The sequence below is a fragment of the Ahaetulla prasina genome, chromosome 8, assembly GCF_028640845.1.
Source record: "Ahaetulla prasina isolate Xishuangbanna chromosome 8, ASM2864084v1, whole genome shotgun sequence".
NCBI classification, from domain to species: Eukaryota; Metazoa; Chordata; class Lepidosauria; order Squamata; family Colubridae; genus Ahaetulla; species Ahaetulla prasina.
In genome coordinates this window covers 36485647-36508317 of record NC_080546.1, presented here as the reverse complement: position 1 = coordinate 36508317, position 22671 = coordinate 36485647, and the positions used below count along the sequence as shown (strand labels likewise).

At 39.0% G+C, this 22671-nt stretch overlaps 1 protein-coding gene across 7 annotated transcripts in view; it reads right to left on the bottom strand.

Annotated features, from left to right (window-relative positions):
• Positions 1-22671, bottom strand: part of INPP4B (inositol polyphosphate-4-phosphatase type II B) — a 272899-nt gene that overhangs the window by 133477 nt on the left and 116751 nt on the right. For all 7 annotated transcript variants that reach the window (XM_058192517.1, XM_058192513.1, XM_058192515.1 and 4 more), the window contains 2 exons: positions 11152-11270; positions 9078-9194 (listed from right to left, as the gene is read on the bottom strand). In XM_058192517.1, coding sequence (XP_058048500.1) covers positions 9078-9194; positions 11152-11270 — 236 coding nt within the window. The remainder of the gene's footprint in view (positions 1-9077; positions 9195-11151; positions 11271-22671) is intronic.

Here is a 22671-nt window from a genome sequence, read left to right as displayed (position 1 = left end):
CAAGGCTATAGGATTTATGGGTAGCAATTTTAATCCATTAATTAAAATGGATTAAACTGACAAGAAACCTGCTAAACTACAATAATTAGGCAACACAGTTAAGAATAAATTCAGGTGCCAAAATGTTACACTATGTTAAAGATGGTGAGAATATTTAAGTTTCAGCTGCTATTTTACATTAGCCATTTTCCTTCCCACTTTTTTTTTAAATTGGAAAGCGAAGTTGAAACAGCATGTTCATAACTGATTCTTGTTTCTAAGCTGCACTAAATTCAACACTCCACTAAGGGATAATGTGGTTTATTTGCCTTTGTTCAGCATGTTGACTTAGCCAACTGTGATTTATTCAAGGCAAACCAATTTAGCATCAATGTAAGAAACCAGCCTTTGAGAAACCAGCCTTTGAGAAGGCCAGAAGGCTTACTAACTTTTAATGAATGACCTTTGTGATCATATTATAAATAACTGTGTTTTCTTCGCCGATGATGTAAAACTATTTAGCATCACCAACAATGCTGCTACCCTTCAAAAAGACCTTGTCTTTGTGTCGGAATGGTCAAAAAATTGGCAATTCCAAATCTCAACCAATAAATGCTCTGCCTTACACATTGGCAAAAGGAATCAGAACACAAAATACAAACTGAGTGGACATGACATTGTAGATGACGCTCACTCTGTCAAGGACCTTGGAATACTCATATGAAATTATAAGTGCCAACGCCCACTGTAACAACATTGCCAAAAAGGCATTAAGGGTTGTAAACCTAATCTTGCGTAGCTCCTTCTCCAGTAATATTACACAATTAACCACAGCATACAAAACATTTGCTAGACCAATTCTCGAATACAGCTCGTCTGTCTGGAACCTGCATTGTATAATGGACATTAATACAATTGAACGTGTCCAGAAATATTTCAAAAGAAGAATCCTCCACTCCTCTGCTCGCAACAAAATACCTTATGCCACCACACTTGAAATTTTGGGCTTAGAAAATTTAGAAATACCCCACCTTCGGTATGATCTAAGTATAGCACATAAAATCATCTGCTACAATGTCCTTCCTGTCAATGACTACTTCAGCTTCAACCACAACAATACACAAGCACACAATAGATACAAACTTATGGTAAACCGCACCAAATTCAATTGCAGAAAATATGACTTCAGCAACAGAGTGGTCAATCCCTGGAATGCACTAACTGACTCTGTGGTTTCTTTCCCAAACCCCCATAACTTTAACCTTAGGCTGGCTACTGTTGACCTTACCCCATTCCAAAAAGGTCTGTAAAGGGCATGTATAAGAGCACCAGTGTGCCTACTGTCCCTGTCCTAATGTTCCCTTTAATTTTTATCATTTTATGTATTCAATTCATGCTTATATATATTATCTAATACGCACTTGACAAATAAATAAATAATAATAAATAAAAAATACTTCAATTACTTCAATTAGAGTGCAGTATCAGGTTTAGCACGAGGATTGTAATTATTGAAATGCATAACTATTAATGCCAATGTAGGAGAGGCATTTCCTCCTCCCTACCCATGGAGCAAGGAAAATCTCTTTTAGATGCTTTTTATCCAGCAAAAAATGGAACACAATTTAACACATATTTTTTTGAAAAATGTACACTCTGTAGCTGTAATTCACTAAAATTATTAAATTAAAAATCCTTTAGTTAGGTTGACGCCATCATTAAAAGTCACAAAATTTTATGTCTACAGTTAAGAGCTATGACGTATTGTGTCAATATACTGATTTTTAATGTGATAAATCAGAATAGATTTATACAAAAGTATTTGATTATCTGTGTTTCAGAAACTCAATTTAAACAAAGCTGCTGCACAGATGGAATAAAATAAATTATAACAGATACACTAATAAAAAGCAAAAACTTATACTGTAGAAGAATTTGAAAAATTCAATTAGAATTTTCTATGTGACCTCTTGTCAAGTTTCCCAAAGCATCTTAAACGTAGCAGAAGCTTCCCAGATATTGCAATAATATGGTTATAAACCAAATCCTTACCATAACCCAGGAATAGTAGTCCTAACAAACAGTTGATAGTTAGCGCTTCCTTGTTGGAGGGAGTCTTTCCGGCCGCCTTGAAAGAGGCGGTGGTGAGGCCCCTCCTCAAGAAGCCTTCCCTGGACCCGGCTGTTTTAGGTAATTATCGTCCGGTCTCAACCCCTTGCAGCGGCGAAGGTTGTAGAGAGTATGGTGGCATATCAGTTTCCCCTGCACCTGGATGAAACTGTCTATCTAGATCCGTTCCAGTCCGGTTTCCGGCCCGGTTACAGCACTGAGACGGCTTTGGTCGCGTTGGTGGATGATCTCTGGAGGGCCAGGGATAAGGGTTGTTCCTCTGCCCTGGTCCTATTAGACCTCTCAGCGGCTTTTGATACCATCGACCATGGTATCCTGCTGCGCCGGTTGGAGGGATTGGGAGTGGGAGGCACCGTCTATCAGTGGTTCTCCTCCTATCTCTCCGACCGGTCGCAGATGGTGTTGACAGGGGGGCAGAGGTCGACCCCAAGGCGCCTCACTTGTGGGATGCCGCAGGAGTCGATTCTCTCGCCCCTTCTGTTCAACATCTATATGAAGCCGCTGGGTGAGATCATCAGTGGCTTCGGTGTGAGGTACCAGCTGTACGCTGACGACACCCAGCTGTACTTTTCCACACCGGGCCACCCCGCGAAGCTATCGAAGTGCTGTCGGTGTTTGGAAGCCGTCGGGTCTGGATGGGAGAAACAGGCTCAAGCTCAATCCCTCCAAGACAGAGTGGCTGTGGATGCGGCATCCCGGTACAGTCAGCTGAGTCCACGGCTGACTGTTGAGGCGAGTCATTGGCCCTGATGGAGAGTGCGCAACTTGGGTGTCCTCCTGGATGAGCGGCTGTCTTTTGAAGAACATTTGACGGCCGTCTCAGGAGAGCTTTCCACCAGGTTCGCCTGGTGTGCCAGTTGCGCCCCTTTCTAGACCGGGATGCTTTATGCACGGTCACTCACGCCCTCGTGACGTCTCGTCTGGATTACTGCAATGCTCTCTACATGGGGCTCCCCTTGAGGGGCATCCGGAGGCTCCAGTTAGTCCAGAATGCGGCTGCGCGGGTGATAGAGGGAGCCCCTCGTGGCTCCCGTGTGACACCTACCCTGCGCAGACTGCACTGGCTACCTGTGGCCTTCCGGGTGCGCTTCAAGGTTTTGGTAACCATCTTTAAAGCGCTCCATGGCATAGGGCCGGGCTACTTACAGGACCGCCTACTGCTACCGAATACCTCTCACCGACCCGTGCGCTCTCACAGAGAGGGACTCCTCAGGGTGCCGTCAGCTAGGCAGTGCCGACTGGTGACACCCAGGGGAAGGGCCTTCTCTGTGGGGGCTCCCACCCTCTGGAACGAACTCCCTCCAGGACTTCGTCAACTTCCGGACCTCCGAACCTTTCGTCGTGAGCTTAAAACACACTTATTCATCTGCGCAGGACTGGATTAGATTTTAAATTTACTGGTTTTAATGGGTTTTATTATTTATATTGGTTTTTTAATAATTCGGCTATGTAGAATAAGTTTTTTAATTGTTATTTTAGTTTGTATTTATATGTACTTTTTACTTGCCTGTGAACCGCCCTGAGTCCCTAGGGAGATAGGGCGGTATATAAATGTGAAAAATAAATAAATAAAATAAATAAATAAATAAATAAATAAATAAATGGAGCAATACAAGGGAGATTCATAACTTGTATTTCCTCTATATTCATATGCAGCATTTTTTTCCTGCATCACAATAGAATTCATACCTTCCATTTCTTGTATGAGCCGTTATTGGCAGTTGCATATTTAAAATCTGCACATTTCTGTTCTGAGACTCTCTTACAACAGGATCTTGAGACCTACATATCACCTAGCTCACTATAATCACTGACTCCTTATGTTTGCTATTGAAACAAGCTCTAAATTCCTAAATATTTTTAATCACCTCACATTTTTCAGTGACAGAAGCATATTTTAAACCCTCCTTTGGAATTTATTCACAAAGAAGCATTTCAAGTGTAGATCAATTCAGATTTGAAAAACATTTTTTTTACTGTATTAATCTTGGCAGGCAATCAGACTGCATATTGAACCACCTATAATATTATAGCTATATTTAAGATTTAAAAAGGAATTAATTGTAGATCCCTGCAATGGAATCCACCCGAATAAATCATCTAAGGCCATGATGGCGAACCTATGGCATGCGGAATAGCTCTCATAAAAGACCAGCAAACAGTGAACTGTTATAGTTGAAGCTGTATGATATATTTCTTCCATACATGAGAAAAGATTAATTAAAATGTAATGTTTCATTCCATTCAAAAACTCCCAAGACTTTGCCTTTAGCCTGAATAAAGCCTAATGAGTTTCTGAATGCAAATCAGAATAATATATCATGCCACAATAAAAAGAATCTTGAATAGATATCTTCTCTTTATGAATATCATTGGTGAAAGTAATACTTCACATTCAAATAACATTACTAAATTATCTATTTTTGAAATTCACTTATTCGTACATATTTTCTCACCATACAGAAACAACATAATTTGATAACTAAAACTGAAGTTAATAAATATAACAGCATGTGTGCATTTTTGTCAGTTGAATGAATACAATAATTGGAAATAATCTCCCTCATTCAACCATCTATCATCTTAGCCAAATGAAAAACATCAGTATGGAACATCAGAAAAGAAAATTAACAAAGAAGAGAAAATGAAAAGAAAGCATAGTCACCAACAATTTTTTGGGGTGTTACATGTTTGTGGCCTATATTTAGAGTATGAATGTTTGCTTCAGAAAGTCTTTGTTGTTCTAACAAGGGTATTATACAAACATGGTACATGTATATGCTGTTCAGTAGATACAAGAAGACAATAAGAAACCTTTCCTATATTATTTCAGCATCAGGTTCTAGAACAGATCAAGGATGTAGTTGGGTGTGTTTTTTTTAAAAAAAAGAATAGATGATAACAACAAAAAATATATAGGGCCTATCCAGTAACCCTTTTTGTCAATGTCTGAGCAATTTTTCTATAGGTGCAATTTATATGTCAAACATGCTTTTAAATAACATACATATCTATATCTATATCTATATCTATATCATCACAATAATCCTTTGACCAAATTGAGTGCAACAAGTGTATTGGAAAAATATTAACACTTGTCATTTGAGTTTATGTGTCTTTCTTTGTAATAGTAGAAATTGAAATGCAGTAGAAAATTGCTATTTCATATAACTACTGGCTGTTGTCTACTACAGCTGTGGCCTGTGAGGCACTTTTCATAGCAAATGGTAATGAACATAACAAAGTCTATTGTCATGTACTTGTCTTTGATGTACATTGCACAAAGAAGCTTTTTACAGATCCTCTTTTGCAGAAATGTTTGATCCGTAATGTATTAGGAAAAAAGGACGAATACTGTGCAGAAAAAGGTACACAGTTTCTAGTAAAACACATTAATCTGGTGAGACAATACAGATAACTGAATGCTTCCTCTTGAATTGTAGAATGGGATGATGGAAATCATTACTAGAACAGAGCAAACATTATAATTTTTAAAAATTGAGTCTATATGGGATAGGCACATGATCAACCTTCTTCTATTTATATTTTGTAAATACGAGTTTCTTTTGTTTTGAAGTTTACTGCTTAGTAAACCATTTATAAACCATGACTCTTGATAAGCCAAATAGTTAATCTGTTAGAAAACAGTTTATTTCTTATTTCCATGAGAAGGCATGGCTAATCAGAAACTTCATATTGTTATCAGAGTGGGAAGCAGTTTCACAATCAATGCTCTAAAGCCATGAACAGTATTCTGGAAACCTACAGTAGTCAATATGGACACTGCAGAAGAGCCTTATGTGGAAGTCAAATCCAAGGTTTTTAAAGATAAAAGTTCTAAATCTCAAGAGAAAGCCAAATTTTGCAAGATTCTAGCATCATTTAACTCCAATGCCACATTTTTTTTAACGCCACAATAATTAAGTTTGAGAACCATTGCCTTCTTCCAGACTAAATTGGACAAAATATGGTTACAATAAATTATAGCTTGTCAGTTTAATTGACACTTACCATTATTTGACCCATTTATACCTCTCAGTTATAAAACACAAACTGAAAAAGTAAAGAAGGAAAATAATTTAAAAAGGAAGATAGAAGTGTCTCACCTGAACTAAGGTAGGAAACCAATGAGTCAAACCAATGACCAAATGAACCAAGCATAAGTATATAAACTATTAACAGAAATTAAACAAACCTTGCTTCTAAGTTGCCCAAACAATGTTACCTATTTTAATAAAGTGTAATGGCTCCCTCAGGTGCCAGTTCGTACAATGAGCCTGCTCTGAGGACATCTGACAGGGACCCAGGAGACAAAGAAGGCTCAGTGGTGGGTCTGGACAGTCAATTTAATTCAATTCTAAAATAAAGTATACTTTACTATACTTCAGGGAAGGACTCAGAAAAAAATATTTTTTGGTTCAATTCCTTCTCTTTAAGCAGTGGAAAATGAACAATAATACAAACTTACCCTCAAGTACCAAAAGAAAAACCAGAAAGTAACAAAGTGATAACCATAGAAAAGGAAACACTAAAGTTCCACATCAAAGCTGAAGTCCATATGATGTATTTTCCTGCTGAGAGGAAAACAAGTTAAATGTATCTATTCTAAAACTTCCCAGATTAATCATCTAAGGTAGAAGTCAACTGCATTTCATCGATTTTCTATTCTATTCCTCAAGAATCATTTATATAAATCTAGTTTTATTTTTCCGAATTAAGGTATTGTGGCTGCAATGACAACAGAAAAATGTTACCAGACTGAAAGCAATCTTTCCAAATGGAAATATAAAACCCTACAGAAAAAAGCTTATTGAACCATAATTCCTTCCTAACCCAATACATACTGATATTAATCATTTACAAAACTGACTATTGATGAGAATGAGAAAATAAATACAAACCCTTTTGAACTACCATGAATTAAAATCTATAAGTTTATTCTATTGATACTATATAGGGAGTTATGTCACTAATACTTTTAGATCTTAAACGTATTATTTTTAAAATCTATTTCTTAGCTGTCTTTAAGCTCCATAATCTTCCAAAGGTGCTTTATGGTAAAAATAAACAAAAGCAACAAAATCATACCGAACATAAAGAATTTTAACTAAGTACTTAAAGTTTATGTAATATAGAGAATCTTCATCAATTCTTGTTTTTATTTTTTTTAAAAAAATACATTGGAATATAAAATAAACAATAAATTATAGCTTGTCAGTTTAATTGACACTTATCATTATTTGACCCATTTATACCTCTCAGTTATAAAACACAAACTGAAAAAGTAAAGAAGGAAAATAATTTAAAAAGGAAGATAGAAGTGTCTCACCTGAACTAAGGTAGGAAACCAATGAGCCAAACCAATGACCAAATGAACCAAGCATAAGTATATAAACTATTAACAGAAATTAAACAAACCTTGCTTCTAAGTTGCCCAAACAATGTTACCTATTTTAATAAAGTGTAATGGCTCCCTCAGGTGCCAGTTCGTACAATGAGCCTGCTCTGAGGACATCTGACAGGGACCCAGGAGACAAAGAAGGCTCAGTGGTGGGTCTGGACAGTCAATTTAATTCAATTCTAAAATAAAGTATACTTTACTATATTTCAGGGAAGGACTCAGAAAAAAATATTTTTTGGTTCAATTCCTTCTCTTTAAGCAGTGGAAAATGAACAATAATACAAACTTACCCTCAAGTACCAAAAGAAAAACCAGAAAGTAACAAAGTGATAACCATAGAAAAGGAAACACTAAAGTTCCACATCAAAGCTGAAGTCCATATGATGTATTTTCCTGCTGAGAGGAAAACAAGTTAAATGTATCTATTCTAAAACTTCCCAGATTAATCATCTAAGGTAGAAGTCAACTGCATTTCATCGATTTTCTATTCTATTCCTCAAGAATCATTTATATAAATCTAGTTTTATTTTTCCGAATTAAGGTATTGTGGCTGCAATGACAACAGAAAAATGTTACCAGACTGAAAGCAATCTTTCCAAATGGAAATATAAAACCCTACAGAAAAAAGCTTATTGAACCATAATTCCTTCCTAACCCAATACATACTGATATTAATCATTTACAAAACTGACTATTGATGAGAATGAGAAAATAAATACAAACCCTTTTGAACTACCATGAATTAAAATCTATAAGTTTATTCTATTGATACTATATAGGGAGTTATGTCACTAATACTTTTAGATCTTAAACGTATTATTTTTAAAATCTATTTCTTAGCTGTCTTTAAGCTCCATAATCTTCCAAAGGTGCTTTATGGTAAAAATAAACAAAAGCAACAAAATCATACCGAACATAAAGAATTTTAACTAAGTACTTAAAGTTTATGTAATATAGAGAATCTTCATCAATTCTTGTTTTTATTTTTTTTAAAAAAATACATTGGAATATAAAATAAACAATAAATTAAAACTCAACAGAAATATGCTAAAATTAAGTATTGCTTATTGGTTCAAATCTTTAACATGGGGGTGGGAAATCCTAAAATTAACTACAGTACAGTTGTTTTGAATATAAAGTTTCAAGCAGTTCTATACAAACTCTATATAAATACTTTAAATCTTGTGCTTTAAATTGTTTTTCATAATATATTCACGTTTTAAAGCATTACTGATGGGCTGCAAGAATGTGAGAATAGGAATACCGCAGTTATATTATCTCTCTTCTCTTCAAGACTGACCTTTCGATGTTGCCTTACATTCAATGATCAGAAACAGATTTCTAGAGTTTCTTTCTTTCTTCCTAGACATTTCAACTTGATCCATTCCATATGCTGATCATCCACCATTAGGTGGATGTGTTATACAAAGTATTAACTCTTTATTTTCTGAGCTAACCTATAGTAACTTCAGCAAAATGCAACATAGAACACTAAGAAATAAAGCAATAAAAATAATAAAGAGAACCAATTAAAAGATCTTAGCAAAAGAAGTAGTAAGATACCTACTGTGTCTTGAGATTTATCCTTGACATCATAGACCGTTAGTTTTATTTTAGTCTCCTCGTAGATAGGGTAATCTGGAGGGAACGTCACACCAGTCAAAAACAGTGGGTCTTTTGTTCCCTACATAGCAAAAGGACATAACTCAGATTTAGCTAGGTAGCAGCTGTGTACCGTCTTGGATTCAATTATGGTCAAGAGCAGAGATTTCCAAATGCAGTACTTCTAGATAGGAAAAACTGATTTTGATTGCCAACAGAGTCAAAAATGCAAAACATAATAACTCTCAAAACACAGACAAACGTTTCAGGATACAAAACTTAAATTTGCAACAGTTAACTATTCCTGGTGATTGTGTTAGAATATGCAGCATTTTTTTCTAATTAGGAGGAGCAGTTCATCCATTCATCCATTATTGAAGTCATATAATTTTGCACACATTTAGTTTATGCACTGCCATAAAATATAAAAACATAGGAGGCATAAACTAAACCAAAAACAGTTGTGCCAGAATTATGAACAGTTTGGAGAGTAAAATAAATAAAAGAGTAAAATAAATATTTTTAAAACATGTAGAATAATATGGTTTGGAGTGGAATCTGAGGCATAAGTTTAGCTAATTTTATCAGCCCATAGAACAAAAATGTATTTTTAAAATTTTTAATGTTGCAAACTAATTATGAAAATGGAAGGAAGTTCAAAAGCAATACCACAATAGTGCATAAGTCAATAGTGCATAAGTCATTGGGCTATTTGCCCAACTTATGACTATTATAAAAATAATTTGTAATTTTTGTTTTAACAGCTGTATAGAGGGCAAATACAGGTAATCCTCAACGTATGACCTCAGTTGAGCCCAAAATTTATGTTCCTAAGTGATTCATTTCCTTTGTTAAATGAATTTTGCCCATGTTACAACCTTTTTACAAGTCACCTTTTTCAGGGCTGTTGTAACTTCAAACAATTACTAAATTAACTGTTCTAAGTTGAGGATTACCTGTACTTTAATGCAAATACAAAAAATAAAATTGCCCAAGTGTTTCTGTTACGAATATCAACTAAGTGTAGAATAGGAAAGGATTCAACTTGTACCTAAATAATTTGCTCTGAAAACCAAAGCTCAGAGAGTTTACACTGACCTGTTCCACTCAGTTCTAAGTTTTAGTCAGTTATTGGTACTTTATAAAAACAACTCAGAAGCCATTCAGAAGATTGTTCAGGAATGGATGCGTCTGACAACCTAATTTTTAGAAGTGAATTTGAATGCAGTTGAGTGCAACTAAGTGTTTTTCTTTCTCTCCCAAGAAATATAGGTAAATACATGTCAATATGCACTCTGCTAAATTTTCTAAGATTTTTTTTTTTAATTCTTGACAAACATTATAAGAAGTAGACAAAGCAGAAAGGAGCCAAGTTAGACTAGATAATGCCAACGTACGCCAATATCAAACAGCCTCTGGAGATAATGCACTAGTAATCCAACACACCTGAAAATAACTTACTTGGGAAAGACAGATATTAAATGTAATACGTATTGTACCATAAAGAACAAAGTGCCTTACTGTACATGATATATGAATATACATTAACATTTCTGTAATAAAACTTTTATATTAATTTAAAACAATGCCTTTGCATTTTTTTAATTCAAATTAGTCAACAATTAAGAATCCAAACACCAGTCTATACCTTAAAATGCAAGGTATCTTTAGCAATAGCAATAACATTTAGACTTATATACTGCTTCCTAGTGCTTTAAAGCCCTCTCTAAGCAGTTTACAGAGTCAGCATATTGCCCCAACAATCTGGGTCCTCATTTTACCAACCTCAGAAGAATGGAAGGATGAATCAAGCTTAAACCACTCAGAATCAAACTCCTGGGGAGAGCAGTAGTTAGCCTGCAATATTGCATTCTAACCACTGCAGCATCATGGCTCTTAAATGTCCCTCTGGAAAAATAACTTTATTTTTAAAGGAAACACTGCAGTTATTCACACTAGTTAAATGAGGAAAAGAAAGGAGAGAAAAGGAAAGGAAAGGGGAAAGAGGAAAGGAGAAAAAGCAAAGGGGAAAGAATCACCTCCACAATTTCCGTGCTTGCGTATCTTGTTTGGTTCTGTTCCCCTGGATGCACTACCGTGATCTGCACAAATGTATTCAGTTTTCGATCCCGTGTAGGAGCCACTAAATCTTTACATGCTGGAAATGGCACAGAGAGGGAGGAAGAGAAAGAAAAGGGAAATCTCATTAAAAAAAAACCTAAATCACAATGAGCACATTGTTGTGTGAAAGGCAGATTGAACAATGTTTTGAAGCTCTAGAGACTTAAGCTTGTTTAACAGAGGAAGTCTCTTAGAAATACTCCACAGAAATAGGAAATCACATGCTGCAATCTATTTTTTTTATTGAGCTAAGCTATTACGCACTTCATGCCAAGATTTTCTAATAGCTCACTTCAATTCTTGCAAATGAATACATATATGGATATACCCACCATATTGTTATAAACACCTGAGTCACTTTGGTAAGTTGGGTGATGTAGGGAAGGAAGGAAGGAAGGAAGGAAGGAAGGAAGGAAGGAAGGAAGGAAGGAAGGAAGGAAGGAAGGAAGGAAGGCATTTCTTTGCCATGTCAGCTACATTATGTGTAGTTCAGAAAAGATTTAAGAAACAATGAGGCCAAGAAATTCAGAATGAGATAAGGAAATATAGCTAAATATTGTTTATAACAATTAACATTATACCTTTATATCTACGAACAATATTATAACAAATATATACAATATATTACATTGTATATTATAACAAATATTGTTCATAATAAAGTTCATTATACATTTTCAAACATCCCTAAAATTGCAAACCATCCATTATTTCAATGGATTATTTAAATAATTCACACATTTTCTTTCAGTGTCTAAATTCTCATTTCTCTCTCTTTCAGAACTTCATCAACTCTACTCAATCATGACTTTCTTGGTCGTCTTCTTCTCATAATATATATCATATATTTCTTTTGAAATATGATCTAATTAATTCTTGAGACTATACAACTTTCATACTTGTCACTCTTTGTATATTGAGCCTCATTCATTCATTCATTCATTCATTCAGCAGCTATCCATTTCCAGCTTTTCCTGTTTCACCATATTTGGTGTGCGACATGGAACAATTGATGGAGGCCACGTTGCTGAGCCCACTTCACTGTGGGCCCTCCACCACAGCCAAACTACTGGAGGCTGTCATCTTTGGCTGATTCTTCACTGGCATTCCTCCCATGGCAATGGTCTGCAGGTGCTCCTCCCATACCCCCTTGTCCTGGGAGAATCACCAAGGAATACTTGTCCCTGGACAATTCACTACTTGGAACAATTAGCCACACGTCCTGATGGCTGGATGGAGCTGGCAGTGGCCTTGGATGCTGGGCTGGGAGACAGGAGAGGTTGTGGTTGCTGTGCGGGGCAACCAGCCATACACCAACTCCAGCCAACAGTCCTCTAAAGCAACAAAGGAGACAAAGAGGGGCAGGGCAGGGGGAGTCTGACATTTTTTTGCAAATGTCATTCTGTCACTCATTCCCTAAACAAAATCCTTGAGAATGGGTGTTGGTCCTATTTGATACACCCCTTTTCTGCAGAGAAGGAGTGACTCCATGCATGGAGTATCACTCTGTCTTCTGGCTCTATGGACTGGGTTCAAGCTTTAAGAGACGCCTCCTTTACATCCGTTCCCAGTTTCAATGATGTCCAACGAGGGTTCAGAATACTGCATCTGTAACGACACCCCACGGACACCTCCCTGATCAGACTCCAGTTTTAGGATGGGGCTGGAGTCACTCCTTTTCTGCAGAAAAGGGGTGTATCAGGTAGGACAATACCCATTTTCCTGCTGGAGAACTCGTGACTCTATGCATGGCACTTACCCAAACAGACAATCCTTATGGGTGGGAAGTCATCTGGTCCTGGTCTGATGTTTCTACCACTCGCTGCAGAACTCTCCAACCAAAGGCAGCCTTAGCCGAGGCATATGCGTCAATCCGATAATGTCGTATGAACGGTGACAGAGTCGACCAAGTCGCCGCTCTGCAGATCTCTTCCACTGAAGCTTGTGTGGCCCAGGCTGCAGTTATGGCAGGAAAGGTATACAGTAGCCCCTGGGCCAGGGAGAGCAAAGGGCATTGACCCCCTCCACCCCCTGATCCGGGAACCTGGAGAAATATTGTGGAAGCTGATGGTTCATCGGTGACGCAAAGAGGTCTAAGATCAGCTGTTCGAACCGGCCCGCTATCTCCTCGAACAACTCTGGATGCAGCTGCCACTCTTGATACTCTGAAATCTGTCTGTGGAAAGGAACACCTGACCTGCTAGCGTGTCTATAATTGACCCTAGATGTAAGAGGCAATTCGTGGGAATGAGATGGCTCTCCCTCAGATTGATGGAGAAACCATGTGCCTGTAGGCAAAGCATTGTGGTTTTCAAATCTTCCACTGCCTTCCTGTGAGAGAAGACTATACCAAAATATCGCCCAGGTAAGCCTGAAAACATATGGGCTTTGCTCTAAGATGAGCCTGATGCTGCCAAGATCTTTGTAAAGACCCTGGGAGCTGAGGCTAGGCCAAACAGAAGTGTCTGGTACTGGAGGTGCCTGCCATTGTAGCAGAACCTTAAGTACCTCCTCTGTTCCCGATGTATTGGAACATGAAGTATGCCTCCGTGAGCTCTATGGAGTCAAGAAGTGTCCCTGCCGGACATTCGCTAGGATTGACCGGAGGGAGTGCATCTTGAACCTCCAATATTTTAAATACCTGTTCAAGCCTCTCAGGTTGAGAATCGGTCACAGGCCCCCCCGAGGCCTTCTAAATGATGAACAACATCGAGTAATACCCCTCTTGTTCTTTTTCTGGAATGGATTCTATTGCTCCAATGTCCAGCAAGTGCCAAATTGTCGTGTCCATGATCTCTCTTTTGGCCGTGTCTCGTGACCTGGGACAACGGAAAAGACCCTCAGGGAAGATGCAAGAAATTCTAGAGTGAGACCGGATAATATGGTCTTTCTTACCCATGCGTCGGAGGTTGTTGTCGTGTCCCACTCCTCCGCTGACAGCCGGGTCAGGGAAATCTGAATCAGGCGTGCCTCTGCAGCTCTGCCAAAGTCCTAGCAAAGTCCTCAGGGCAGGCAGGAGACCAGAAAGTGACTTCAGCAAGATATGTTTAGACTTTGCCTGACTCAGAGAATGCCAGAAAGCAGGTCCTTTATATAGGCCATGGGATGTGGCTCCATGACTCAGCACTTATCCAGGCCTGCCCCTCCCTTCCTTCTGTTGCCTCTGTCTATCAAGTCTTCTGACGCGAGGGTCACACCAGTCTGCAGCTGTTGGCAATTGATCTCCCTCAGGCTCACATGCTGTGGAGGAGGAGGAGGGGTCTAGTTGCTCCGTTTGCCTGGGCATGGAGCCAGAGCTGGGGGCTGGAGATACTTCCTCCTCTTCAGCCTGTCTGGGCATGGAGCCAGGGCTGGGGCCGGGAGGCATACTAGGACATTCCTCCGTGTTCGGAAGCAGATAAGAAGGCCCCGGCTGTGGTGAGATCAGACGAGACACAACAGTTGTCTTCTCCCACTGGTCAGCAAACAGGCCCAGATAGCCACCAATGGGAGCCCTGTGCCTGTAGTCAATGGGGTCTGCGAAAGGAACAGTTATTCCCTCCACAAAAAGGTCGCCTTGACTGATTACATGGCTTGCTCCTGTCAGGATACCCTGCCCCTGACTGATAATATTGTCCAGACTGGCCACCCTGTGACTGGAACCCCCTCTGAGATCTGTTAAACCCTGCACCCCCGTAGGGATGAAAATTAGGTTTCTGAAAGGAAATGGATGCACGGGCATCTCCTCTCCTTGACAAAGCTGACAGCACCTTCTTCCTATCCTTAGGTTTTGTCAACAAGGGATCTAATGCCTCTCCAAACAACTTTGATCTATTAAAAGGCACTGAGGCCAGGCGCCACCTGCGTTAGTATCCGCTTGCCAATTCCACAACCAAAGAAGCCTCCTGGCCGTGACTGTGGATGTGATGGATCTCGACCCAAATTTCGCGGATGACATAGTGGCATCTGCCATGTACTTTGCAGCCACCACTATTTTGTTGAAATCCTAATGTGCTCTAATCAGTCACTGGCACCCTGTCAGTTTGAGCCACAGCAACAAGGCCCTAGTAAAAAAGGATGCCACTGTGGCAGCTCTGATACCTCAGGCAGCTGCCTGATGAGCCCCCCTGAGAGCCTGCTCCAACTTCCTGTCCTCTGGTTTCAAAACTTCCTCTGGTTCAGCCAAAGTAGTTGAAGAGGATGTCCGAGCCAAAACCGGCTCATCGACATCTGGAACTCGAAGGAGCTCGGCCAGATCTGGAGACATGTTATAAAATCGCCTCTCATAGGAAGACATATTCGGGTAAGTGCCCACTGCTTTCTGATCATGTCCAGAAATAATTGAGGAGCAAGTATAGTCTCAATTGCTGGCTCCAAAAAAAGCAGATCAGCGGGATCCTGCTCTGACCGTAATCCCCCTGCTCTACAGAAGTCCCCTGTTTTGTAGACGTCTTAGCCTTAATCAACAGGATCTTAAATAGATGAGGTCTGAACAACCCTTTGAATACGGGTTGGTCTGGCAACAGACCCTCTTCCTCAGATAGTTCCTATTCCTATTGGTCCTCCCCCATGGACAAGGAAGCCTCTGCATCTGATGGCAAATCAGAAGAGTCAGACTGCAACCCCATTTCTTGTTCTGCCGGTGCTGGAGCAGGCTATCTATTGAGCCGCTTACCAGCCTCAAAGCCAAGCTGAATTGCCTCAGCGATCCACTGTTGCACCATCGCAGGCATCTCTGCCTCTTGGCCTGAAGCTTGCTGTCTCTCTGTGGCACCACCAATGTAATAGGTGTAGAACTGTCTCTTCCCTTACTGGAGTCAACCCCCCAAGGACCAGGGGAAAAGGCTCCTGGTTGAACACTGGTAGAAGGACCAGGTTCCTCTGCTGCCTCCATATCCCTAGCCTGAGCTGGCTCTTGAATATGCTTGGTCTTAGCAGCCGCCTTGATGTTCTTCTGTATCTGTTTTTCCAATGTGTTCTGTCGGCGTTTTTCCGCCTTCTCTTGTGCTTTTGATGGGCATTTAAGTGCCAAGGCCTTAGCCCTGAGTTTTGCAGCCGCTTCAGAGCTGCCACTCCTTGTCTTATGATAACGGCTCCTTGCACCACCACCTGAAGCCCTCAGAGAGGGAGAGGTCTCAGCCAGCTCCATCTGGTCACTAAGTGAAGCATTCAATGCCATATCTAGACATACAGAAAGATAATAAATGTCTTCATATATATATGTTTTTGGTTATAAGGGTTTTCTCCCGCGTAAAATTGGAAGTGTCTTGGGGACGTTTCGACGAAGTCTCATTCGTCATCTTCAGGCTTCAGCTTCGTGCTTCTGGGAGCAATGTGTGATTGCAGCTGTTTCTTCCTTTTTAACTGCTAGTGGGGGTTTGAACTGATTGGGTGGGAGCTTGGCTGTGCTCTGATTGGATGGGGTTTTTTTTGTGCTCTGATTGGCTGGGGGTGTGTCCTGTTTGGGTGGGGGCTTGGTTGTGCTCAGATTAATGTGAGTTGCAGGGGGATTTGAGCTGGTGAGTTGCATTGCTGTTGTTTGGCTTCGTGTTTGTGGTCGTGCTACATCTTCGTAGTGGGTGTCTGTCTGCTGTATGTATGGATTGGAGGGGTTTGAAATCTATATATATATATGTAGGTCTTTGGTTATTCGGGTTTTCTCCCGCGTAAAATTTGAAGTGTCTTGGCGACGTTTCGACGAAATCCCATTCGTCATCATCAGGCTAGGTGCTTACAGCTTCCTATTTGTAGGAGAAATGTATGATCGCTGCTGTTTCTTCCTTTTAACTGCTAGTGGGGGTTTGAACTGATTGGTTGGGAGCTTGGCTGTGTTCTGATTGGGTGGAGGTGTGTTCTGATTGGTTGGGAGTTTGGCTGTGCTCTAATTGGATGGTGGGGTTGGCTGTGCTCTGATTGGCTGGGGGTGTGTATATTATATAAATATATATAAAAGTGTGTGTGTGTGTGTGTGTGTGTGTGTGTGTGTATATGCCAAGACACTTCCAATTTTACACGGGAGAAAACCCGAACAACCAAAGACATATATATATATATATATATATATATATATATATATATATATATATATATATATATATATATATATATATATATATATATATATATATATATATATATATTTGTTTTCTGAGGTTTTCACGGGTGTTTGTATGTCGGTCTTTGGTTGTTGGGTTTTCTCCCGTGTAAAATTGGAAATGTCTTGGCAATGTTTCGTGAAGTCTCATTCGTCATCTTCAGGCTTTAGCTTCGTGCTTCTGGGAGCAATGTGTGATCGCAGCTGTTTCTTCCTTTTAACTGCTAGTGGGGTTTGAACTGATTGGGTGGGAGCTTGGCTGTGCTCTGATTGGATGGGGTTTTTGTGCTCTGATTGGCTGGGGGTGTGTCCTGTTTGGGTGGGGGCTTGGTTGTGCTCAATTTAGTCTGTGTTGCAGGGGGATTTGAGCTGGTGAGCTGCATAGTTGTTGTTTGGCTTTGTGGTGGTGCTACATCTTCATAGTGGGTGTCAGTCTGCTGCATGTATGGATTGGAGGGGTTTGAAATGGCTAATGTTGCAGCTGCGGTCTGGCTTCTGGTCCTTGGTCGTGCTTCATGATCAGTGTGGGTTTGGGTCTGCTTTCTGGGTGGATGTGCGGTGGTGACATCCTGTGTGGACCTCGTGAGTGTGGGTCTGGTCCCCTAACACGAGGAATGACATCAGTTCAAACCCCCACTAGCAATTAAAAGGAAGAAACAGCTGCGATCACACATTGCTCCCAGAAGCACGAAGCTGAAGCCTGAAGATGACGAATGAGACTTCGTCGAAGCGTTGCCAAGACATTTCCAATTTTACGGAGAAAACCGAACAACCAAGACCTACATATATATATATATATATATATATATATATATATATATATATATATATATATATATATATATATATATATATATTCCTTTTAATTTAAGTGACAGCTGTACCCTTGGTACACAAATAAAGCAGAATTATAAGGGTTAAACACTCTAAAATGTCTTCCATCCTGCTCTCTAGGCTGTATCCGCCTGCTCAGAGCCAAAAGGATTGCAAGCGTTGCTGCCCAAAGCCAGCCACACTTAGGCTATATCTGGTCTAAATAAAGACCTTATTAAATATATTTGCTTCACCCCAGAGGCTAAAGCAGGTTCAGGCCCAGGGCCCTTCACACTGCTCTCCGAGGACTTGTCCTGTGCTGGAGGGCCGAGAACCGAGCCCTATGACAGCCTTCCTCTCGGTGCTCCTGGAGATTAGCCGACAAAATGGCCACCGCACCGGCAAGCACTGAACAGCTCTCAATTTGGCGCCAAAATCCTTCTCCTTCCCTCAGCACTTCCAATCTGCCTACCTCCTGTTACTCACAATCTGGAGTACAGAGGAACACAAAATTGGCCAAACGATGCAGGGGCCTATGGCACGCTGCTCTGCACCCCCCTGAGTGCTCTCAAGTGTCCTCAGCTGCAGGGCGGTGGCTCTCTACAAGCCACACTATCTCCCCTGAGTAATGGTGGCCATTTTCTCAATAGTGATCCAAAACCGTGGCAGATTAATGGCAGCCGCTTTCCCAAGCCATTTACCACACCGTGCTACCTCTGGCCCGATCCACAAAGGTGGATCTACCTCACGCCGATCTCCCGCTGCCTCTAGACCCCACCAAGCTAAAGATCTTCTGGCAGCCCTGCACGGAGGAAAAGAAGGACCCTCAGCTGAGGGAAATCCTTCAGAACTAAGCGGCCACTGCGCGTGCTCTCTCCACAGTGAAAAAAACCGCCACCCAACTCACCACCACCACTCACAGCTCTTCAAAATTCCCTTCGAACTCCAAAAGACAAGAAAAAAACTCCAAAAAGCAATTTCTATATAAATATATACACAAACCAACATGAGCAACCCAGAAAAGATCCTAACGAGCTTAGGACTGAGTTGAAACTGGGAGCGTGTGCAAAGGAGGCATCTCTTAAAGCTTGAACCCAGTCCATAGAGCCAGAAGACAGAGTGATACCCCATGCATGGAGTCACGAGTTCTCCAGCAGGAAAAATGAGTTTTTTTACAAGAAAAATGCGAAGTATGGGAAATATATTGTTTAAATTAAGAACAGTTCAGATAGACAAGTTTTGAAATCCCTTTCATAAAGGAGGCACACTATCTTTTTCCATTTGCATTTCCTTAGGAAATTACAAAATTCTCTCAAAAGCACTTTCTACTTGGCAATTAGAATTTAAAACTTATTTATGTGTTTAATTAATATGTTTACTCATAGAATTACCAAAATACTGAAAAGCTAAGAAGATTAATAGACAAAATAGAAGCAATAACATTAAAGTTTTAATGGAAGGATGGGTGGTTAGCCTGTCCCTTCTCAACAGTGACCCTTAAAATTGCTACTTTTCCCATGTAGCAATGATACTTTAAATTACTTTTCATTCTCTACAATGGAGAAAGTTTGAAGCAGTACAAAACTACTTAGCTAAAATTAGCTGCTTGCTGAACATTACAATTTTCCATCAAGATAAGAGAATAGCATGGATGGCCCGCCAATGGTATTTCAGGACTAGAAATTACATAAACCTGCTTAAATATATCCCAAGGCAAGTGAGGAAATTATACAATTATTACAATTGTATTTGCCAAAATAGTTTCCATTATCATATTGCCACTTCTATGTCAAGCACATTCAAACAGACTGTTGATAAATAGAAAAATTAAAACAAGTAATATAAAGATTTACCAAATGCTAATAGGTAATAATAGTGGTATTAACGATAATAGGTTTTCATCTTAAAATATTTTTTCTAATGATCTCAAACCTCTATAGTCAGAACTACCACAGTTTTAATATGAGGTAAAGAAAACCATGCAAAGGTCCATCAGCTTTTCTTCAAGCACAAATCTATGAATAAACAAACTTTCCGGGAATCTAATACTAAGATGTGGTTTTTCTAAATCTGAACAAATATTATGTTCAACATGGTTCAGTGTTTTTAAATGCTTATATTTTGACCCATTCTCTAAAGTTTCAGTAATTTTCCTTCTGCTTGAAGTATAATAAAGCTCAAAGCTTCTTAATTAACTAACCTAGAATATCAGATTAAAAAGCATTTCATAAAACTGATAAAAATTGCAAAATAATCATTTTCTGCAATCAATAGCATAGATGAATCTTTAATGTCACATTCAGAAAAGGCTTATATTCTTCAGTCATCTGTATAACGTCATAATTTTCTTCACTCCCTTTTAAAGATTAAGAAACATTCAATTTGTTCGTACTAGACTAGCGACCACAATTTTCTAGTCAGACCACAATTGATTTTTATTTCTGCACAATAATCATATATTGTACTTCAAAATATATTCTGGCTGTGAAACTTGTTATGCTAGATACAATATTTTGTATGCAAGTTGCATATATTTCTTCTTATGTTAAGTATAACAAACATTATGCAAGGAACCCCAATAAGTCTCTTTTGTTTTTTGGATTCACCAATATTCAAATCATTTTATTTTTATTTTACTCATTGTTTTTTAATTAGGATAAAACTTCTGAAGCTAAATGAAATTTTAGGCAGTTTGGACAGGATTGTAATGGGAAATAACTGTTCCAATTTATTCTCTTTTTCCCAGACCACAGCTCAAGTAGTCTTTCTTGTTCCAGGCACAGAATTCTGAAATGATGAAGAGAAATTGAAAGAGAAGGCTACTAGGAAAAAAACCCTACAAAGAAAAGAAACATAATATAGATATAATTTATATTATTATTATTATTATTATATATCTATATATTATATATGAATGATTGAGGGGAAAAAAAGAAGAGGACGGCAGAGAATGAGGTGGCTGGATGGAGTCACTGAAGCAGTCGGTGTGAACTCAAATGGTCTCCGGGGGATGGTAGAGGACAGGAAGTCCTGGAGGAAAGTTGCCTATTGGGTCACGATGAGTCGGACACGACTTCACAACTAACAAAAAAATATTATATATAATTATATTATAAAGATAAAATAATACTTGAAATACCTGATCAAATGTCATAAGAGAAAAAAAATCAGACATACTTCTAATAGTAACAGATCAGTTTCTTTATACCAATATTCCTAACAATCAGTTGTTTTTTATTTTGCTGCCTCCCTAGGGCTAAGAGAAGTGACTAATCCAAAATCATCCAGCTGGCTTTGCATCTAAGGCAGGACTAGCCTGAGGCCTTAACCATTACATTCACACTGGCTTTTAGCTGTCAACCTAATAAACTGTTGGAACATAAATCATAAAAATAGATTGCACCCATGGCACGAACTAATAAAGAATTATATTCAACATCTTTAATGTTGCGGAACTTAACCAAAATTCCATTACTAAAAGCATACAAAATAAAATTGACAAACAATGGAACACGACAGGGTGTTCAGAAAACCACCTGATCTTAAATAACGGAATGTGTAAGATAAAGGTTCCCACATACATGCGTGCTAGTCGTTTTCGGCTCTAGGAGCTGTTTCTAAGCTGAAGAGCCAGCGATGTCCAAAGATGTGTCCGTGGTCATGTGGCCGGCATGACTAAACCCCAAAGGCGCACAGAGTGCTGTTACCTTCTCACCAAAGTGGTTCCTATTTTTCTACTTGCATTTTTTACGTGCTTTCGAACTGCTAGGTTGGCAGAAACTGGGACAAGTAACGGGAGCTCACTCCATTACGTGGCACTAGGGATTTGAACCGCTGAACTGCTGACCTTCTGATAGACAAGCTCAGCATCTTAACCATTGAGCCACCGCCTTCCTATTGAATGTGTAAATACACTTAAATTTAAAACTTCTTCATACTTATCCTCAAAATAGCTTCTTCTTCCTTGTTGTTTGTACTTTATTTTAGTCAAAAATGCACGATAATAATAAAACAATATATTATTACTGTAAAAGAAGAATTTAAAACTGCGCTTGTTAAAAATGGTTAAATCTCAGCAGAATCCACTCAGTTCTTAAATAAATTTACAGGTTCAGATACCCATAGATTTTTTTAAATTTAATACATAGTTTAATAACATGACCTTTGTTATCCAAAGCTGTGAATTCCAGTTGGAACAAACCTTATACTTCACCCAACTTTACCAATGTTTCATGTAACTGATATATATAACCGTGGGGTATATATATCTACCAGAAAGAAAAAAGGCAGGGGCAGGGCAAACCCTACCTATCAAAAACAACAACAACAGCAAAAACCCAGAAGTAAAAAAGATTAATTCAATTACTTAACCTTAATAGTAACAATTACTATTATCTGTAAAATTAAGTGCACCTTTTATAAAATTAATTGATGTCCTATCTTTATCCCCGATCATTCATCGTGTCATGAATAAACTCCTCTCAAATAAAATTTCTCACAAATACTCCTAGGTACACATACACACACACACACACACACACCTTTTCTTCCA